Source organism: Blennius ocellaris (assembly GCF_963422515.1).
Source record: "Blennius ocellaris genome assembly, chromosome: 10".
NCBI classification, from domain to species: domain Eukaryota; kingdom Metazoa; phylum Chordata; class Actinopteri; order Blenniiformes; family Blenniidae; genus Blennius; species Blennius ocellaris.
This window is the reverse complement of record NC_137659.1, coordinates 22,027,526-22,047,778: the sequence shown is the minus strand read 5'-3', so window position 1 is coordinate 22,047,778 and position 20,253 is coordinate 22,027,526. Positions and strand designations below refer to the sequence as shown.

Sequence of the window (20,253 nt, the reverse complement as noted above, 5' to 3'; positions counted from 1 at the left end):
TGGGCTCCGGCTGCTTCTGTCCAGACTTTATTGGAACAAGCTGCTCTAATGAAACATTTCCAGCTCCAACAAGGGACGCATTCATTAGATCCAGGCTTTGAATCTTCACCGTTTATTTACACATTTGTCCAACTTTAGGCACCGAGTTTGTGTTTGTGAGGAAATGAGATGAGAGGATATGTTACCTTAGATTTGGAGGAGTCACTACATGCTGAGTCTGCATCGAAAAGAAAAGAGTCATTAGCACAAATCTGGCATCCGTGAACATGACAGACAAAAGCAGAGAAGGAGGCAGATTTTTGAAAAGGTTTGCTCGGAGAGAAACGAGACAGAGACGATGTGCAGCTCCATGAAAGCAGATGACACTTTTTTGTTTTTTTTTGGAAGGGTTGAAGACAGAGTGAGAGAGGAGGACGAGTGACGACACTGAGAAGCTGAACGTGGAAACGTGGAGGAAAAAGGATGAAGGATGAGAGGAAAGAAAATCGAGAACCCGGCAGGGACACACAAGAGAAGCAGCTCATGCTCATGTCTGAATGGGACGACGGCACATCACGGACAAACACGTCAGTCACAGAGCCGCCGGCCGACCTGAGAGAGTGTGCTGGGCCACGCTCTACTCTAACAACACCTCACACTTCCCTGTCAACCAAACCAAGAGCTCACGAAACCAGCGGGTCCCGACCCGGGATGCCACTGGTTCCACCGGCTGCGCGCTCTGGACTATAAGTCGCAGTGGAGGAGAGAAAGCGTGACGGTGGAAGCAATGACTATAGATATCAGCCATATTTGGTTTAGAAATCAGAAGCATGTCGACTCAGAGTGACGCTGAGAATTTTAATTGTCAGTCCCTTTGAACAGGGCGTCTGAACATCTGCTCAACTGATTCAAAATGCTGCGGCGAGAATATTGACAGGAACGAGCACGAAGGACCACACCAGTACCTCCGAGAGCTCCTAATCTGAGCCTCCAATCAGGTCAGCTTGTTGCTCTCCTTTTCTCTTTTTCCATCTTCTAACCAGGACGTCGGAACGTCTCCACCTCCGAGTCTGGATGTTCTGGTTCCTCCCTGTTTAAACTCTTTCTTTCCCACCGTCTCCTCCGTGTCGGGTCTTTCGCAGCAAAACTGCCTCGAGAGGATTGCGTTAAATAAGTGCAATTTATAGTCCAGAGAATACGGTAATTTGATCTAGTCTAGTCTGAAACTCTGATAAATTCTTCTTGCTTTTTTTGTTTTTTTGTTTCAAACCCGTGGTCTTAAACGACAGAGGGGTCTGAGTCTTCTCCTGCGCCATCTCAGCGTTCGCCGTGTCGCTGTTATGTTGAGTGCGCGAGGGCCAGTACGGCCATAAATAGAGCAGTCGGAGACGAGGGGACGTCTGCGGTGACGGTTGTGTGTACCGACATAAACACACAAAACTACAGAAAAGAAAAGCCATCGGACACCAAAAACCCAACGAAAAGACACAAGATGCGGCCCCTTGAAACTATAAAACGACACATGTCGCAGCACAGAAGCCGTCAGGAGGCGCAGTCGGCTGCTGCTGCAGAGCCTGGCGGCGCCGGCGACACGGAGCACGGGCGGGTCTGGGGTGCGGTGGTGTGTGCGGGTCTGCTGTCCGCCTGTGTCCCGACACTACGACCCCACCCTCAGACACCATGACATGACTCGGGGAGAGAACCTGAGGTTGACCGTACCATGCTACTTGTCCTTGCGATCAGCTTAAGAGACAACAAGAGACAGCAAAAGGGCTTTTCAGAGAGAGTGCAGCAGCATGGCTCTGTATCCCCTCCATTCAGGGTATTGGTTTGAAATATGAGACGTGCACACCACAGGAAAATATGACAAACATCGACTTCTCTTTCTTTCTTTTTTATCTTTTTTCCTCCTTTTGGCCCAAATTTAAAAGAGCTGCGGGTTTCTGCAGACTAGGCAGCTACACTGGGCACAACACTCGTCCTTCTTCCTACAGTCCCAGCTGTCCATCACTGACAAAACAGAGTCCATCAGTGACACCATCGAGTGATAGACGCCGCCCACTTGGCCTGTGTCAAGATTGGGTAATGTGTGAGTGCTGGACAGGGATAAAGGGAAGAGAAACAACACACTGCACACAGAAGGGTTAAAACTTTCCATCCTTTCTTTCTTGTTTGTGGGGTTTTTTTTTCTTTTCTTTTCTTTTGGGAACGAACATGCCAGGATTAACGCAAGACGAGGAGGAGAGGGGGAAAAAGAACTGAAAGAAAAGGAGTCGTCGTCTCAACACAGGTAAAGCACAGGGAGAGGAAAATAAATGAATTGAGCAATAAAGAAAGAAAGAAAGTCAGAGAATTGGAAAAGAAATGAAGGGAAATAAAACTTCAGGACAAAACAAAACTTCTATTCCAAAAAATGAATAATAATTAAAAAAAATTATAATAATTTGGACATGCAAGGTGTTTTTTTCAACAATTTTTCAATAATTGAATCTCTCATGAAAAATTACTGAAAAAAAACAACTTGCTCGAACAGAAATAAAAGGCATTTCCTTGCTAGGCCAAAGCATTCAGAATACTGCAAAACGGATGCCGCTGGTTCATTTAGCGTCAACATTAGTCTACACACCTGCTACTCTCTGCATTAGCATTAACGAACTGCCGCTCTGCCGCAGACGGATCCTGCTGCTAAGTTACCTGAGACTTCGCCCGGCGAGGCGGCGGTTCGTCCGATGTTGGAGAGCAGGTGGTCGATGTTGGGCACGGGCTGAGACTGCACCGTGCTCTCCTGCTCGGCGGCGGTCTGCGGCGACAGCGGGGAGAGACACTCAGCGCGGTGCAACAAGTGGGAAGCAACAGCCGGTGCTTCCCTTTAACCTCCAGGACTGAAATGGTCAGTGTCTTGTTTAAAATGACCCCCCCCTCCCCCCCTCCCCCTCCCCCCCTGTCCGTACCACAGGCTCCTCGTCGCCGTCGTCTGTGAAGAACCAGTCGTACTGCTGGATGAGGTTCTCCACTATCTTGCACTGGTCCGGCATGTGGTTGACCATGTTGGTCATGTTGTCCTCGGAGGTGCGGACCAGCGTCGGGCCGAAAACGATGGCCAGGTTACGCGGCTCCATCTGAGCAGGTGGGAGGCGAAGACAAACCCGGTTGAATGAGTCAATCCTCACGCAGGCGGCGGTGTGGGACCCCAGGGGCCCCGCTCACTACGCACCTTGTTCTGTTCACAGTTGTCAGAGACCCTCTTGAGGTGAGCGCAGAGGAATTTCAGGGTTTCGTAGTGATGATCCGGTAACTCGTAAATCTGTGGGACGTGACAGAACGGACAGCGTTGAATGTGTCATCAAATGGTAATGGAATACATCTTCCTTATGTCGGAGGCGTAACTCACCAGCCTCTTCAGCTCTTTTAATCGTTCCACTGAATCTTCTGTTCTGTTGGCTTCGATGAAGTCGGCATATTTCTCTGCAAACACAATTAAACAAATCTGGCTTTCCGCTGTGCACAAGGCCTCTTTTCGCCTCTGCTGGACTGTGACGTTAATATCAGAGCATCCGCTTGCTCTTTACGCACGCTGGATGCCGTTTATCACGGAGCTCTGAATGCTAAACTTGACTCGTTTGTTTCACTTTATTACCGGAGGCTCAAAGTGCTTCACACACTTCAGTCTTCTGAAGACTGAGCGATTATCAGTTCATCCAGCAGAGGGCGCCCTTATCAAAATCACCATACTGGTCAAAACCAAGAAGACAGTACAGATATTCTTTGAGCAAGAAGTCTTTAGACACCTCAACGTGATCGTCTTCTCTTTTTTCCCCCCCAAACACTTCTGATCATTCATTGGATGTATTTCTTCGAGACTCTTTATCTCATTCCCTGTCCCTCCTCAGCCTGCTCTTGGCTCCGCCTCTTACCGTTTGTGAACAGCGGCTCTGGAAGCTTCCGGAAAAACAATTTTAATAAACTGCTGATGACGTTGAGGTCCCTCCATTTCTGCGGAGAGGTGACAGACAGAGCGGCGGTGTTAAGAGCGGAGCTCACGGCGCCGACAGACTCCCGAGCTGCCGGGCGGGTCACTCACGTCCTCCTGGACGTCGAGGTCGCTCATGCCCTTGCTGTTGAGCTCCTCCTGCATGCTGGAGATGGCGGCGTTGTTGCCGGGGACTCTGTAGATGCCCGTGTACTCCAGCCCTCGCTCCTCCACCACGGTGCAGCACACCTCCACGATGAGGGGAACGAACTACGGCACAGGACAAAACAGTTTCGCTTACGTTTGTCCACCGGCGGTTTCCAAGGGTCAGGGAAGAGGGGGGGACGCACCCTGTTGGCCTGAGCCGGCGGGCAGTCATCGAGCCGAACACCAAAAGTGATCCCGGCAGGAGCCTTCTTCTCGAACGGCTTCCTCATGATGCCCGCGATGCCAATCTTCCAGGCGCCTCGGTCCCGCGGCGGACTGGAGTCGTCTGAGGAGGCGAACGCACATCAGTCACTTCACTCAGACTACTCCCGACACCACCGCTTCCTTTTCGGCGATCCTTCCCACCTCTCGGCGCCCTGCGCTCCTCTCCCGGTCTGGGGGAGTGTGGACTGTGCGCCTTCCCGTCCGCTTTACCCAGGAAGGCCTGTTTGATGCTGAGGGACTGGCGCGAGGGTTTCGGGGAGGGCTCCGACCTGCTGCTGGGAGCGCTGAGCAACACGGGCACACGGGAGACCAGCATTAACGGCGGTGGGGTGCTGCGAGTGGCCAGCAGGGGGCGACGGCGAGTCTCGCTCACCTCATCATGTTGTACTCCCTGATCTTCCGACTGATCAGCTCCTGACTCGCTACAGCAGCATTCTGAGGGAAACACACAGAAAAATGCCTTAAATAAAAATGCAAAAAAAGGGTAAAGTCAGATTTCTACTCCAACTGTGAGCAATTTTAATAGTTAAACTCAACAAAAATATGAATTTATAATGAGAAGGAATCAATGAAGCAATTTGATAGTATTGATAAATAAAAACTGAGGAATTAAAATGGGTTTTGAGATTACTTTTAATAATGGACAGTGTTTGATGCTCAGTGAGAAGGGAAACAGAAACGTTTTACTCCTTATCTCAATACTTGTTACAAAGCCATTCAAATGTTCGCTATTGTAAAATAAACCGAGTCAGCATGGTGCATGTTTCTCCTTCTGCATGTTAATTTTAACCCGATACACTATATTTCATTACATTATTTATCCTGTTTTTGTTGAATTGGTAACCTTCTTATATGCTTGTTAACCTACAATACTAATATTGTTTGAATACAATTTTTCCCCACCAAGCTTCACTAATACAGCACATCGACGCAAATAACATGAGCTAGTTACTTACTATTTAATAGCGGTGAACTTTTACATTGAGCTTCTTCTGGTTGTAAATTTTAATTTGAAGACAACAAGCAAAGAGATTTAAATGCTTGCAAGTGTTTTAGAGGCGTAAAGAGAAGAATGAAGGGGGTTACTAGAGTAACTTGGCTCTTGTGCTGTGTGCATAAAAGAGCTGTAGTGGAGAGAGCAGCCCGGGATCAGCAGTGTGAGCACTGAAGTTACAATTTCAGACACGAGGAAGAAGCTAAGCTTTCTATTTGGTACGTGGAAAAATTCAAACACAGACGTGTTTACCTTTTTGTGCCCGAGGCTGAAGAATCACATCACATGAAAGAAATGTAGCTCGCTCTCTTTTTGAGTCTGACTCAATTCAGTTCAGTTCAGACCTACAAAATGTAAAAGTGTTCTCGACTTACAGAAGACCACTGTGTGTTTCACTTGAACAACATTCATTCATTCATTCATTCTCTATGGAGAAATTGATTAATGTGACTCAGTGACGTTACACAGACTCTTGTTTCTAATGTGATGTCCTGTGAATCTTCTCGTTTCTTTAAAGTTAACAGATCCAATCGTACATAACCAACTAAAGCATCAGTACAGTACACGCCACGAGTCTTTCCACCACACCTCTTCGTCCGGGTTGCCGTTTTCCTGGATGACTTTGATCCAGGACAGCATCTCCAGCCGGCCTTCAGCCTGAAACAGATACTCGCAGTCCGAGGTGGTCAGTCGCAGCACGTTCTTGCGCCGCGTGTCGCTGTAGGAGATGTCGATGAGGCAGGCCGTGACGCTGATGTGCAGCGGCTCCTCGTCCGACTGCATCGAGGCGTGAGACAGAGCGTCTTTCCTGTCTCTGTACAGGGTCAGAGTGTGTCCTTGCAGAACGGCGTACATCTGCTTCCATGATCTCATCCCTCCTCCGACGCGCTGCGGAGAGAGAGAGAGAGAGAGAGAGAGAGAGAGAGAGAGAGAGAGAGAGAGAGAGAAAACAACAAAATGGTCGGCCATGGCGTCGGTCACACAGGTGCGGGATAGGTGGAGGCCTGTGCGTGAAGCCGAACCTTGTTTTTATCCGTGCTGAGCTGCCTGAAGTTCAGCGGCCCTTCTTTGGAAGAATCCGTGAAGACGTCTGAAGACGAGTCCCTTCGAGAGCCGGAGTCTCCGGAGGACTTGTGTCCATCCAGAGCCTGCGAGTGTAAACGTGTCTGGTGTTACTGACCGACAGTCGAGGCGAAACGTGAGCCGAGGGCTTGTGAAGGATCGCGTGCAAAGATCTCCAGATGGACTCAGCTCTGAGGATGTGACCGTTACATGGACAGCCCCAGATCTGATAATACTTCATCCAAAGAAGGAAAGCGGAGAGCATCGAGTCCTGACTTACTCACGTGAAGACGAGGTCAGAAAATCAAGACGTGAAGGGATTAGAAAACTTTACAAGACATGCATTTAACAGGCATCATTTCTATATTTTCACAACGTGATGACCAGCATGTCAACCTTTTGAACTCCATATACTCCAGAGGGTCACAAAAATAACATCAAAACTAATGGAATTGGCAAATTCTCCAGCTGGAGAGTAAGACAGAGTCTGGGAATGAGGATTCTCTCCCCGTCACATCACAAAGAAGGAACCTTGGAAAACGACCTATTTCAGAAACATAGGGACTTTAAAAAAAAAATCTAACTCAGCTGCGTGAAAGCCTCTCCACAATGTCTTTAACGCCGGAGCTCCTCACCTTTCTCCGCAGGCCTTTGAGGCTCGGCATGTGCTTACTGGAAGACCTCCTGTACGTGACAGAAGAAACGCCAGCGTCAGCGAGAGCAACAAGCGAGAGGAAGTAATCGGAGTGGGGACACTCACCCTCTGCCCTCCTCCTGGTAGTTATCCAGACCCTCGTCGTAAGACTTGGACCGCTCGGTTTTACTGGTTGAATCAGACTCCAGCAAAGCACTTTGGAGAGACTCTGGGAGGACAGTAGAAGATCAGATGTCACACCGCTTTCAGAAATCCAAACTCTCATCGGGGGTCTTAACAAGGGGGCAAACATTTACCGTATTCCCTGGACGACAAGCCGAATTTTCAAAAGTTCCCTGTGGGGTCATGTGACTTGTAGGACAATATAGCAGTACTGTGACCACTAGTTGGCACTGTACGACAGCAGAAAGCTGCTACGGCACCACAGAACAATGGCAACTTCCTCATAGTTCTGATAAATACTGAAGCAGAATTATAGAATTTGTACAAAATTGGACAAAATATGAGGAGGCGTCACATGACAATGATCGTGTCGGTCAGGTCTGTAAACACAGCGTCTATTTTTGGGGCTCAGCAGAGTATCGTTTGAGGCAATGGGGTTAGGGTTCGTGCAGATTTGACCCTGGTCCGTTGCGAAGTGTGTTTGTGGCATACATGTATGGTGTTTTACAATTTAACTGAAGTCATAGTTAAGCACTTCATTGTTTTGTGTCTTTCACTGAATGAAAAGTGATTTATCAATAAAGTTCGATTGAAGCTGTCTGGTGCCCCCGAGGGGAGGCCTGTCCCACACGGAGAACAACCATCACCATCTTGGTTTTTGTTTTGTTTTCCTCTCAGAGGACTTCACCAAGTACTCACCTTGGTCATGTGACAGCTGTCGGCGAATTGGAGGGCACGGAGAGCCCTGACTGGAGGGTCCAGTGGCTATAGACGGAGCCACAGATATGACGGCGGAGGGGGGGATGGGAGCGGCCTCCCGGTCCACGCTGGGGCTGACGGGCTCGTCTGTGCACACAAGAAAACACGAGCTCAGAGACTCAGCTCCGCGCCCCACATCCTGTCCCCGCCGAGCCGCACGCAATTTCATTAACCATCATCGTCTGTGGCATTGAGGGGAAATTAAATCAGCCTCTTTGTGAGTCCCAGGGCCAACGTGCTGCAGCACAGCTGAGAGTGGACACGCATCATCATCATCTTACTTTTCTTTTCTTTTTTCTTCTGTATATACAGAGAGGGAAGGAAGTTCTGGACTCTGGAGAACCGCCCACTCCTGGCACTACCCAGCCTGCAACGGACTGCAAAGCTGCTCTCTGCAGCCAAGGGGGCATTTGGAGCTAAATTTAAAGCAGCTGTCCCAGATCCCAGCCTGCACCCAACTTTGAAACAGGGCAACCGGGAAGAAGGAAAAGACGTGGCCGACAACTCAACACGGCCTCTCAGGCTCCTTCACAGGTACGCCTGCAGCCAGGAGCATCCTTCGTGTCGCTGTACTTCACGGAAATCGTTGAAAAAAGCAGAACGCAGTCCCGGGCTGATGTGTAAACTCTCCAAGCTGGATTTTGACTGGTTTAAAGTCAGAGACCAAACAAGAGCCACACTTTAAAAACAACCTGGATTCATCAACCTGCACCTGAACTTTTCAACAGTTCAGGACTAAAGATATCAAATGAAAATCAATAAAATGGGAAAATGCATGTTGTAATTCCATCAATAAAACTTCAAACATATATTCATTCTTAATAATTTAACTCGTAAGTTATGTCAATCAAAAAAATACAATTACATTCCCAGGTTTGGGGAGTTGAAACAGCGAAAATGCTTTTCTACCAGTGTATTTCTATTTACAAGAAGTAATAAATAATCGTCCATTAACACATACAATAGAGAGAAAACACTCGCCATGGCCATGAGAAGAAGATGCGCTCTAAGAGTGTATGTGGGTTGACCTCACTCAACTCGTGGCGTTTCAAACGGCCCATTGAAGGAGACCCAGAGGTTTCCTCAATCAGAGCCCTGTTCTCCTGGCCCGGGGCGCCAACCCCAGAATAATGGCGGCGGCATCATCATGGTCACTGGCTGCTTTGTCTGCACCTGGACCTGACGGCCTCTTTAAAAAAAGGAACGCGACGGCGAGCGGCAAAGAAAACTGTATATCCAACAGTTGTGTTGCCTCAGTTTAAACTCACGACTATCATGCTGTGTTGGGAGGCAGAAAAGAAAGCAACGCACCAGAGAACACTACACCTGCACAAGCTCATCAGGCTCCCTGCCTTTTGAAAGGCAAACACACCTTGTGCCGTTCGAGTTAAAACACAGGACATAGCGACACAAAAACTCTGCCACACTCTTGTGACCGCAATTATATCTCAGGCCGCCTCCATTTAATCTCTTTCTGTGGTTATAGAATTGATCAAAAATGCACTCTGAGTGAAAACGTGCTTGTATTTCTCTATGTTGCCAGTGTGTGGCACACAAAGCTTTACTTCTTTGCTTTTTCGGTAATGTTGAATTTCTTAGATATTATAAACAATCTGGAAGTTACAGTTATTAAAAAGTAGGATTCACTCCATTAACCACTTCTTTGCTGCTCCAGATATCTGTACAGCAGCCGTGAACACTTACATCTCTGGCAGTGTTGCTTTCTGACTGACAATTACAGCTCAGTGCAGCCTTTTGATATTTCACCAACAAAGTTGAGATCCAGAACTCAGACAATTTATTACAATAAAACGAATTTATCCTTCTGCAGTTTCAGGGTTTTTTTTTTCATGTAAAAAAAATTCTAAAATCAACTTTTCAAGGATCAGTGGTGAAATAATAAAGCGCCACAGAGCTGCTTAACTCCATTTTACGTCATTATGTGGAAACATCAGATTGTAGAAGTGGGACATATGGATTACTGGATCCCTGAACATAAATATTACATCTGATAGAGGCAGAAAAATAAACAAGCACCATATCTGAAATGATAAGGTTCAGTTTAAATCTGATGCTCAATCTCCAGGGAACATTTAGGAAATATTTAGTATTTTCTATCTTCACATCAGCACTGAAAACACAGAGAGCCCCCTTTAATTGGACATATTTTCTCAGTGCCCAGTGAAGTGACCACAATGAGACTTGAGCTCGAAAGATCTAGCTATTTATGTGGATGTCAAGAGCTCTTTCGAAAACCTGACAAACTGCAGCCAAAAGCATTTCTGGAAACCGCTACGAACGTCTGAAGTGATCATGGAGGGGATGTTTTTGCCCTATTTATAACTGAATCCGCTCCCAAATCTGTTACGCGACCAGTGAATTCTGAGACCACCTGTTCTGAAGACGGGATGTCCAAGCAAGACAGAGTATTACCAAGAGAAACTCAACGTTTTCCAAAGGGCTCAAACTCTCCAAGCCACAAGCCCTCCCTGAATGCCACGAAATCTGATCAATACCCTCTTCCCAGGGAAATTAATTTCTCTGCAAGCATCTTCCTGCCGCTGTATTTACACACACCAAAAATCTGATTAACAGTGAAACACGAGACGTCCGTTCAGGCCGTTTCCCCTCCATTCATCAATGCTTTGCAACTTCAGCTCCACAACACATCACTACCACACACGAGCGTCTCCCTCCTGGTACGTCTGCCCGACGACTGGTGATGCACAATATGGATTTTTAAGGAGCTGCCTTCAAACGTGACCAGATGAGCAAGTTCAAATTCAGATGACGATCCATCCATATTTCTGAATCCGGATCATCATCATAACCTTCCATTGAACCACTGATAACAGGGAAACACACCCAGTAATTGAAGATTTTCAGCAAATATGTTATGACGTAAAGGAGCCTTATAATAAGGATTTAAAAAAAAATGTTTTTGTGGTAATATGTCAACACTTTCAACCTTGCCAATTGCCAAATTCAAAATCTGCATGTATTTGCATCGGCTTCGATGCAGTGAAAATAGTCCTTGCTTGAGATATGGCCCGCCCACTTACATGGGAAACATTACGTTGCTATTCAATACATAAGCAAAATCAACATTGACACATTTAGTGTATTTTTACTTTCACTTGTGTGCTCAATTTAACTTTATCAGTCCCGTGGGCCAAAACTGGCTCTCAAGAGGCTCCGATCTGGCTCACGAACCCTCAACCAAAAAGTCAAGATTTCAAAGACAAGGTTTTTTTTTTCTTCAAGTATCCGAAGAGTAGTGGACACGACACAACAGTGAGACCTGAACTGAGATACTGCTCCCTCATTGCGAGCAAACTGGCATCATCCTCCAAGCCATGCCTTAAGGGTGAGTTTGTAAAAACATGCATAATGCAGAAGGTATAGGCGAAGCTTTGTGGACATTTCACAGTATTTTTCATCAGTAACATTTCCATCATTTTTGTTAGAAATTGTTTAGTATTTGCTAAATCACACCTTTTCTTCACCTATACTATATATGCACTACAATAAAGGAAAACTTTAAAGTTTAAATATTATTTAATTAAGGTGGAACTGTTTTACCGTTTCAGATCACTCAAGACGTGGCCCCTCAACTGAAATGTGCTCGACACCTCTGGCCCATGTGGACAAATACTCATCCACAGATGTTATTAGAGTTAAAAAAAAATCAATATGACAAAACGATTCTGTCTACAGGTACAAATTGTTCTTAATCTCTTACCAATGAATGGGATTAGGTCCAGAGATTCGTCCAGATTGCTGGAGCAGGAGGTGTGACGTTGGTCCCCAAGGCGGCGTATATGTATCTCCCGACGAGCATCATTAGGAAGCCAGCAGGCGACCACGTCCGCCGAGGAGTCGGCACCGTCGTCGTTCACAGCCAGGATGTATGAGGGCTGCCGGAGGGGGCTGGGATGCTTTCCAGACGGTGGCTTTTCTCTCATCACGACCCCAGATTCTGTGGGGCTCCGACCGTTCACCTGGTTCTCGGCATCTTGAGGAGGCGGTGGCTTGAGGATGCTTGGTCGTTGAGGCGTCTCTTTGGGTGTAGAGCACGAAGGCGCCCGCTGAGCAACCAGCGGTCCTTCTCTGGTTGCCTCGATGGGCTGCATGGTCTCCGCCCGCATCCTGTTCTGGCTTTGTTGAGTAGCCTTGATTGGAACTCTTTGGTTAGCAAATGAATGGTCTGCGCTTGTGCTCTTCCCAAATCGTGAGGGTCTTTCAGAAAGCATGGGTGAGGAGCGAGCCTGAAAGGAATCTGGTCCTTTAGAGTAAAGGGAAAAGTTCGGACCTCCCCTCATACCGCCGCTATATCCCACAGAAGGCCTGTAAAGCATGGCCTGTCTTGGCATTGACTGTCTGCTGGGCCTTGCACCTTGTTCTGTCCTCCCATAATCTCTTCTCCGATCACTCGGCCGGCTCAGCTCTACAGGGTCGACATAGTCCATGGAGCGTGCCCGGGCTTTGTGCACAAGGCCATCCTGGGACACACTACGAGGGGGCCAGTTCCTCGCATGGCTCATCTTCTCCGCACTGATCATGCGGTCCTGCGAGGCACTGCGTGGTGCAATCTGAAAGTGAGGTGGAGGTCCATGGTAAGAGCGATCGTGGGAAGTACTCCGCCGTCGCACAACTTTGGGGCCCCAGTCTCCTCTGGGAATGTGATGAGGGGCACCGAATGAGGCTTGACCGGCACCTCGCAGATTGTCCAGTCTTTCCTGGATAGTCCGACTCCCGTGGGAATGAATTCCTTTGTTGTCTATGTACTCTCTGTACGTTTGATAAGTACGCCAATCAATATTTTGATGGTTGCCCGGATAGTGAGGTACCTGACCTCCGTAGGGAACCATTCCTGGACCTCCAGGGTAGACGTCCACCTTTCGAGGGTGAGGATACTGGGCCAGTGAACTGGGCCGCCCCCCACCAAAGACCGGATCCATGAAATCCATCCGGTGTGTTGGACCCATGCGTCCCATATTGGCAGGATTTGGAGGAACCACCACGGTCCTCACTCCATCATTACGCATGCACACTGCCGTTTGGCTTTTCGGATACGACTGAGGCGGAGACGGAGGAACAGAAATCTCCTTGCGGTACCCGTGGTCCGGAGGTGCTGCTGGCTCTCGGCACACCTGCCCAGCCGAGTCCATCGCCTGGGCCATGCCCGTGGGCTTACAGTCTACTCTGGGGTAGCATATTGGCGGTGGCTCAGGAATGTGACGGGCATTTCCGCTGTAGCTGCTGTGGCCTCGGAGGTAGGCATCCTGGGAGTAGGCCTGGAGACAGAACAACAGAGCAGCGTTACGACAGATAGGCACAGGAAGCATTTGCAGCAGTATTTAACAGTGAGGCGCTAGAATCTCACAGAGAAGTCAAGCGTGATATTACAAATGTTGCTGGATGCATGTGTGTGGGCAGTGCAAGTTGCAGCATGAGTGAGCGGAGGCGTTTCAGGCAGTTCAGGGGTGTCGCTGGTCTTCATCTGCTCCTTATTTAGAAATCTCATGATGATAGATGAAGATAGTACAGTACATAACCCAAGGAGAATTACAGTTTTTTCCACCAGGAAAGGACTTAAAATGGTGATTCACACAAGATATTTTCAGGGTAGAGCCAATTGTCTCCAGTATCCCTCCAAAAAACATTTCTAAACAGCTGTGATTTTCACAATAACGAGGAAAATCGATCACCTAAAACTACTACACATACAACCAGCATAACTGTAATGTTTTGCACAATATATCTTTGAAAAAGAAAAACAGACATAAATAGACAAATGCAAATAGGTAATGATTGCCTCCGATCACCCACCTCGGACTGACAGCCTGTAACCTCAGATAGACTGCAGGTCGCCCATCCCTCGTAGAGAGTGCTATATTTAGCCTGCCTGATTATCGTCCAAGCTTGGGGAGTCTATTCCAATAAAAATGTTGTTTTTAAAAAGAAATATATATATATTGTTACAGCAACAGCTTCTCCCGCTATATAAAACAGTGTGCCTCTGAGGCTCCGGGTATTTGTGACAAGCAACAGACGTGTGAAGGTATGAGGACTTTGATCCGAGTACAACCTGGAGTCATATCACAGTGTTACGTACAGCTGTGTGTGAGAAACACGGCAATCAGTGCCAGGCTGTGCTCCTCCCTTCACAAGCATGACTGTATGGGCGGGTTCAGAGGTCACTGGCCCGCATCATGCTAATGACATCTGGCATGAAGATGGAAACAGGGCGAGGCTTTGCTAAAGATGCCAGCTGGGTGCCAACTGGAGGCGCTCGATCTAACAGGTACCGCAGGCGCTCGTCCATCGGCCATTTCTACACATAGTGAGAGCTGGCCGTACATCAGGCACAGCGCTGACGTGAAAACCTCCCGGCTGGGAGGTGACATGCACAAGCACACACGCCGAGGACAACATGTCAACATCAAGTGGCGGTCCTGTTGGGCAGTCTCCTTACCGGATCAGTTGTTTCCCGGGGAAAAGGCTGCCGTTACAGAGGAAACGAGACAGAGCGGAGATGCCAGTGAGGGAAAAAGGACACATTGTTGTGAGGGAGAGAGGGAGCGAGAGAGAGAGAGTCAGAGAGAGTCAGAGAGAGAGAGAGAGTCAGAGAGCAGAGAACATGAAACAGCCGTAGCCAAAGCCCGAGCGCGGTCAGAAATGCTAAAAATACACAGTGGCAGTAAAGCAGCGCTGAGGAGAAGTGGCGGGGCTTTGCCATGTTACGACCTGCCTGTGCCAGCCGGTCCTGGGCGAGGCGGCGGCGGCGGCGGCAGAAACTCGCCTCTCGTCACGGTTGTATCCATCTTCAGCCGGAATATTACGCTAACTGAACAAGGTGTCTCCAGCCTCCCTCTCCCTCTCCCTCTCCCTCCCCTCCCGTGTGCTATTGCTCACATGACAGAAGCAGCAGCTGCTGATTATACATTCAGCTCTGATGGTACAGCTCTCCCCCTCCCACTCCCTCCTTCCTCCTCCTCCTCCTCCTCCTCCCTCAGCGTCAACCTGTTCGACACACCAGGAGCAGTCAGCTGATTTCATCTGCCGGTTTCAGCTCATCATTCATGCCCCCCCCCCCCCAGTTCAGTGTTTCCTGGGCTTCTTTCATGGTGTACAGCTCCCTCCCTTTTTTTCTTTTTTCCTCCTTTCTGCTCCTTGAATGTTCAGTCTCTCCTCCTCTTTGCTAAGCAACTGCTGCCCGTCTCCAGGCAGTCGGCGTGCGCCGCCTCCGACAGCAACGCCTCTGATAATCCTCTCATCACATTTTCACGGAGCCGTCTGCTTGGAGCAGAGCAATGCTGGGGCGAGCGGCATCACGTGAATCCATCAATTCTACAATCAGGAAAGCATCCAGGTCAGTTTCAGCCCGGGTGCTTTTACTGATGAAGACGGTTAAACAACACCAGCAAAGGCAAGGACACTAAACAAGGATAAGGGTGAAAGGTGTAATACCTTTAAGGGACATTAACTACAGCAAATTATATTAAATACAAGTAAAAGATATCAAAAGTATTTTAAATAGAAGACTCTTAAGATTAATTAATTTAAAAAAATAAACTTTAATCAAATATAAAATGGGCATTCATCCCATTTTATTTATGGCGTTTAATACAATAAATTATATATATATATATATATATATATATATATATATATATATATATATAAGTTATATTGAAAAATCAAATGTGAAAAGGGAATTGAATAGAATTAGTATAAATGAAGTAAATGTGTATTCTGCATTAGAGAGGGGATGAGCGTCAAAGGGCAGATAGGACGTGAGCGGAATAACAATTAAATGGTCAAATTTGATTCTTTCGGTTTTTCTTGGACGTATGTTGAAATGGATTCGTGATTTAACTGCTTTGCTGCTGTGTAGTGCCAGGAATTTGGGATTAAAAATCAAATTAGACCAAGAATAAATGCAGTTTCCTGGTAGTTTCATTTGTTTTGATGACAATAAGACAGTTTTGACAAAAGCAAAAGAGAGCAGAGATATCAGTCTCTTTCTCTCCTGTTCAAATGTCCCACATAATCCCCAGTAAAGACTGTAAATGAGTTCAAAGTCTCTGACACAGTTTGTTTCTCATGCTGAAGGTAGTTTTTCCTGCAGGACACTCTTTTATTGTGGTTGTTTTGGTCTCCCTGGCATGCTGACAGTGTTTCTGAGTCTCTTTTAAGGTTAAAATGAGCTTCGCCCTGACAAACAAGAACACTCACGGATCTTGTATTTAAATGCTGCCTGCTGTAACTGCCTGGGATCAATGACTGGTGTACACTTGCTTACCGAGTCATGACTATATGTAATTCAGATCTATATTGATATTCCACTTCGAGAAGCTAAATAAATGATAATTGAATTAATTGTCTAGATAATTACGAGAGGTCAGTTTGTCCATAAACGGCCCCTGGAGGAAGATGCAGGTGAAGCAAAGAGCTGAGCACTTCCATGATTTAATTCACAAACAGGCTTTCAGAGAACAGCCGGCCCCTGGGAGAAAGGTTGTCTGCATCCTGACGAGGCACTCAGTGATTTGCTATAGATATGGACCAGCCGAGTGCACCTCGGCTTTGATGGGTGGTCGAGACCAGCGGCTCCCTGCAGCGTGCATCAAACGTTAATGAGGAGATCTGGGCTATGCACAGGTAGGACGACTCATCTCGCTGCTAAAAATAGCCCAGGGGCCACGCAACCTTCAGGACCAGGTAAAACACCGAGACCAGAGAGACGCTGTAAAAGCTACACATTCTTCTGAACACCGGTTTGTTTACATCGACTGCAAACTTTGTTTAAAGCAAGCCATTTACCAGAAATGACACTTTTATAAAACCCAGGTTTTGCTCAGAGTATTAATACAAACTGCTCCAAACACCATTTTATCAAGTCCTACATGAGCATTAAGTCCAAAATATTTAATCTGAAAGATTTAAATTCAGAATACAGTACATCCTTGAGGCCATATTAAGAACCAGAAGTGTTTTTGAACTTTTTAATAAAGGCACAAGCGTGACTACACACTCACCTCCACCACTGGCTGTCAAACAGTGATACCAACGACGACCTATGGGGGCAGTGTGGAGCAGCAGAGCTCATGCGTGACCAGAGAAAAGAACAAGGAAGAAATAGAAATAAGGAACCTTGATGGAAAGACCGTGCGAACACAAGCAAATCCCCGGCATGTCCTCAGGTGGGCACCAAGACAAAGACGCTCCAGATGTGTCCACAGTTTAGAAACGTCTTCAGAAGCAAAGTTCAAAACACAAGGCAACACAATTTCCCTGCACAGACCAGACAGGTCAATAGGACAAGAATAATTGTTTTAATCATCAGCACCAGTTTCATCAATGTTTGATTTGAAATGTTTTTCCGCGTGAAGCCAACAACATGCACTGCCCTCTACTGGTTGTACTGTTTAACTACAACGGCAACGTCTGAAACACACGAGCCAGTTTATGTGTATAAAGAAAACATATTTGCACCTTGAGACCGCTTCATACATGAGTTTAAAATATTTCTACTGGTCAAAGTAGCAATATACATTATAAAACAAAATAACCTTTATTTTAAAGTATTTTATATCAAGCTTAATATTTACTCTTATTTGTTTTTGCACCAAATTGCAGTTGCTCTGAATAACTGCGCTGTATCGCATAAATAATAGTCAAAGTCTCAATAAGTGTACCAAATTCATTTGAGAAGCCAAATAAAATCCCAAAAACGAAAAGATACTTCGTAAAAAAAATCAAAGGAAAAATAACTTAAATATTGATATAGAGAAAAATTGTAAAGAAAAGTTGTTTTTTTTTAGCCTGCATTTATTCTAATTAAACTGAATGAATGAATGTTTCCAGCAAAAATCAATCCATTTTAAAAATGTAAATAAGACTGAATGAATCTATATTTAGTTTTTAATAAAAATGAATGCAAGATGAGACTGTTGTGATTTATTTTGCCATCAGCCTGATTCTGATGCTTTCGAGTGACTTGCTGACCTGTGAAGAAACACGTCTCAACTAGCTAACTTTCACTCACTGGTTGATTATTTAAATTATCTTCCTGGCGTTGTATTTAGACGTAGATGTAGACTTATTTCACATTTCAACTCTCTAAAAATATTTGTCACTGTTACAAACGACTCACTGCACGTCTCAGCTGCTACAACTTAACACAGTCATGGAAAAAAACAAAAAAACAAACAAACTTGTTTAACCATAACACAATCACCTGAAGACATTTCTGAGAAAGAATTCCCCATTTGAGTTTCTATTTGCCCGAGGGTGTGTTTCGCTAAGGAAAATAGAGTTTCTCTAGGCCAAAAACATTTTGATGTTGTTCCACGTTGCGTGTTGCAGTCAATATTATCGTATCTTTGTACATTTGGTCAGACGTCTTTTCAGCAGCAGCTGTGTGGACACAAACTGCAACCGTGGCCTGATTAGGAGGCCTAGATAGCGAGCTCTGATGGGATCGGCCATGAACACCGTAAACTGGAGCAGCTCTGAGATGGACTGAAGCGGGGTGGAGAAAAAAATAAAACCAAGGCTTTTCGGGGCTTTGAAATGAAATGAAAAGAGCTTGAGGAGCAGAACTCACCAGCTGCAGTATGTCCTCATCTTTTGGCATCACACAAAGTTCAAGAAAGCTCTCACTGCAGAGAAGAGAAGAGAAGTTTCAGACATGAAAATGGGACCCGAAACGACCGACCACACAACACACACTGAACCTGAGCGTACCTGTCCTGGATCAAGGAAATAACCTCACAGTAGGCTTTTCCAATGATACTTGCTCCATTCACCTTCACTATTCGGTCACCTAAGAAGAAATAATAATCATTTTTAAAAAAACAATCATCAGATACATGGCGCGACTCCAAGTTCCAAAACACCGGACAGAGTTAGAAAAACAACGATGATGCGTCTTTATAGTTGCACAGCTTGTTAACACTTTACAGCCAGGGGAAGAACGTTGGGAAATAAGCACTTCCTGCTCGCTGTAGCTAATGTTTGGCTCCAGAGTGAAGGCGGTGAGGCAGGACTGACAGAAAGGAGGTTTCCTGTAGTTATTCTTCCACCGAGATGACTTGTGGTGTTGCGCAAGGCTCCGTCCTTGACCCTCTTTAGTTTTCTTTCCAAGCACATTCATGGCCTCTGGTGCATTTGTCTGCATATATATATTTTTTTTTTTTTTCCCCCATATATACACTTGACAAACATATTCGGAGATTCTCACAGCCCAAACAATAAATAATGTAAAATTTGATCTTGATTTTGCCAAAACCTTTTTTTAGATAGAAACAGCAAAACAGGAATCATCATTTTTCTGTCCTGACACATTGCACTTTTCCTTCACCTCCTTTTAACCTTCCTTCTTGCATGTCATTAGGGATCAGTAGTCCTATTTTTTTTTTTTTTTTTTACACTTAACCAGGAAATACTTTGTGCCACCTCTGCAAATATCTAAAATTGTTCATGTTTATCATAAGCTGATTTATACAGTCATTCCTACTGCTATCATTTCGCAATAGGACTTTCGTAACACACGGTGTTCTGGTGTTGGTTGAAGGTACTGAGAAACTTGTTTGCTGTCGCATCTATTGGATGGAATTGTGACTTGAAAGTGAAGGAGTGTGTCCTGAAAGGAGTGCAGAGATTGATTACCCGTGCAGAGTCCAGCCCCGTGAGCCGGGCCGCCCTCTTTGACTTGCTTCACAAAGATGGTGTCCATCGGTTCCAGGCGATTCCTCTGCCTCCCTGAAGACAAGGAAGAGGAACCATTCAAAAAAAAAAAAAAAAAAAAAGAGCCTGCATACAATTCAAAACACACGTTTGAATGAGTCCAAACCAGTTTTAACAAGATGCATCGTATGGCCTAAAAAAAAAAAAAAAAAAACTCCTGCAAGCGATCAGGATATATGATCAACGCTACAATTCCATGACAGGCGAACTCCCACGTTTTCTTCAGTAAAGCAGATGAAAGGCGTTCGGAAATATCGACAAGAAAAATGTTCACTACGCCACACAAAAGAGTCATTCACTTCACGTCCACGTAAGTCTTTTCAGTGAGCGTCTATATACTGGTAGACTGGACTCTGGTCACACCGTCTCTACTGGTCTTCCATCGGAAATCTGTCGAGCATCGACAGTCGATCCTGCTGCCACAATCCTCACAAACGCCAAGAAGATCGACCACGTCAGTACGGTTCTCGGGTCTCTTGAGTG

The 20,253-nt window shown here is 46.1% G+C and overlaps 1 protein-coding gene across 1 annotated transcript in view; it reads right to left on the bottom strand.

The window, feature by feature from the left end:
- arhgap21b (Rho GTPase activating protein 21b) overlaps window positions 1-20,253 on the bottom strand; it is a 40,714-nt gene that overhangs the window by 3,589 nt on the left and 16,872 nt on the right. The window contains exons 4-23 of the mRNA XM_080503904.1: window positions 19,693-19,785; window positions 18,769-18,847; window positions 18,629-18,683; window positions 14,492-14,518; window positions 11,756-13,310; window positions 7,954-8,100; window positions 7,198-7,300; window positions 7,073-7,121; window positions 6,398-6,523; window positions 5,964-6,263; window positions 4,755-4,816; window positions 4,523-4,665; window positions 4,300-4,442; window positions 4,061-4,219; window positions 3,894-3,972; window positions 3,371-3,444; window positions 3,194-3,283; window positions 2,931-3,098; window positions 2,674-2,779; window positions 186-217 (exon numbers count right to left, since the gene is read on the bottom strand). Of these exons, the coding sequence (XP_080360030.1) occupies window positions 186-217; window positions 2,674-2,779; window positions 2,931-3,098; window positions 3,194-3,283; window positions 3,371-3,444; window positions 3,894-3,972; window positions 4,061-4,219; window positions 4,300-4,442; window positions 4,523-4,665; window positions 4,755-4,816; window positions 5,964-6,263; window positions 6,398-6,523; window positions 7,073-7,121; window positions 7,198-7,300; window positions 7,954-8,100; window positions 11,756-13,310; window positions 14,492-14,518; window positions 18,629-18,683; window positions 18,769-18,847; window positions 19,693-19,785 (3,590 nt within the window). The remainder of the gene's footprint in view (window positions 1-185; window positions 218-2,673; window positions 2,780-2,930; window positions 3,099-3,193; window positions 3,284-3,370; window positions 3,445-3,893; window positions 3,973-4,060; window positions 4,220-4,299; window positions 4,443-4,522; window positions 4,666-4,754; window positions 4,817-5,963; window positions 6,264-6,397; window positions 6,524-7,072; window positions 7,122-7,197; window positions 7,301-7,953; window positions 8,101-11,755; window positions 13,311-14,491; window positions 14,519-18,628; window positions 18,684-18,768; window positions 18,848-19,692; window positions 19,786-20,253) is intronic.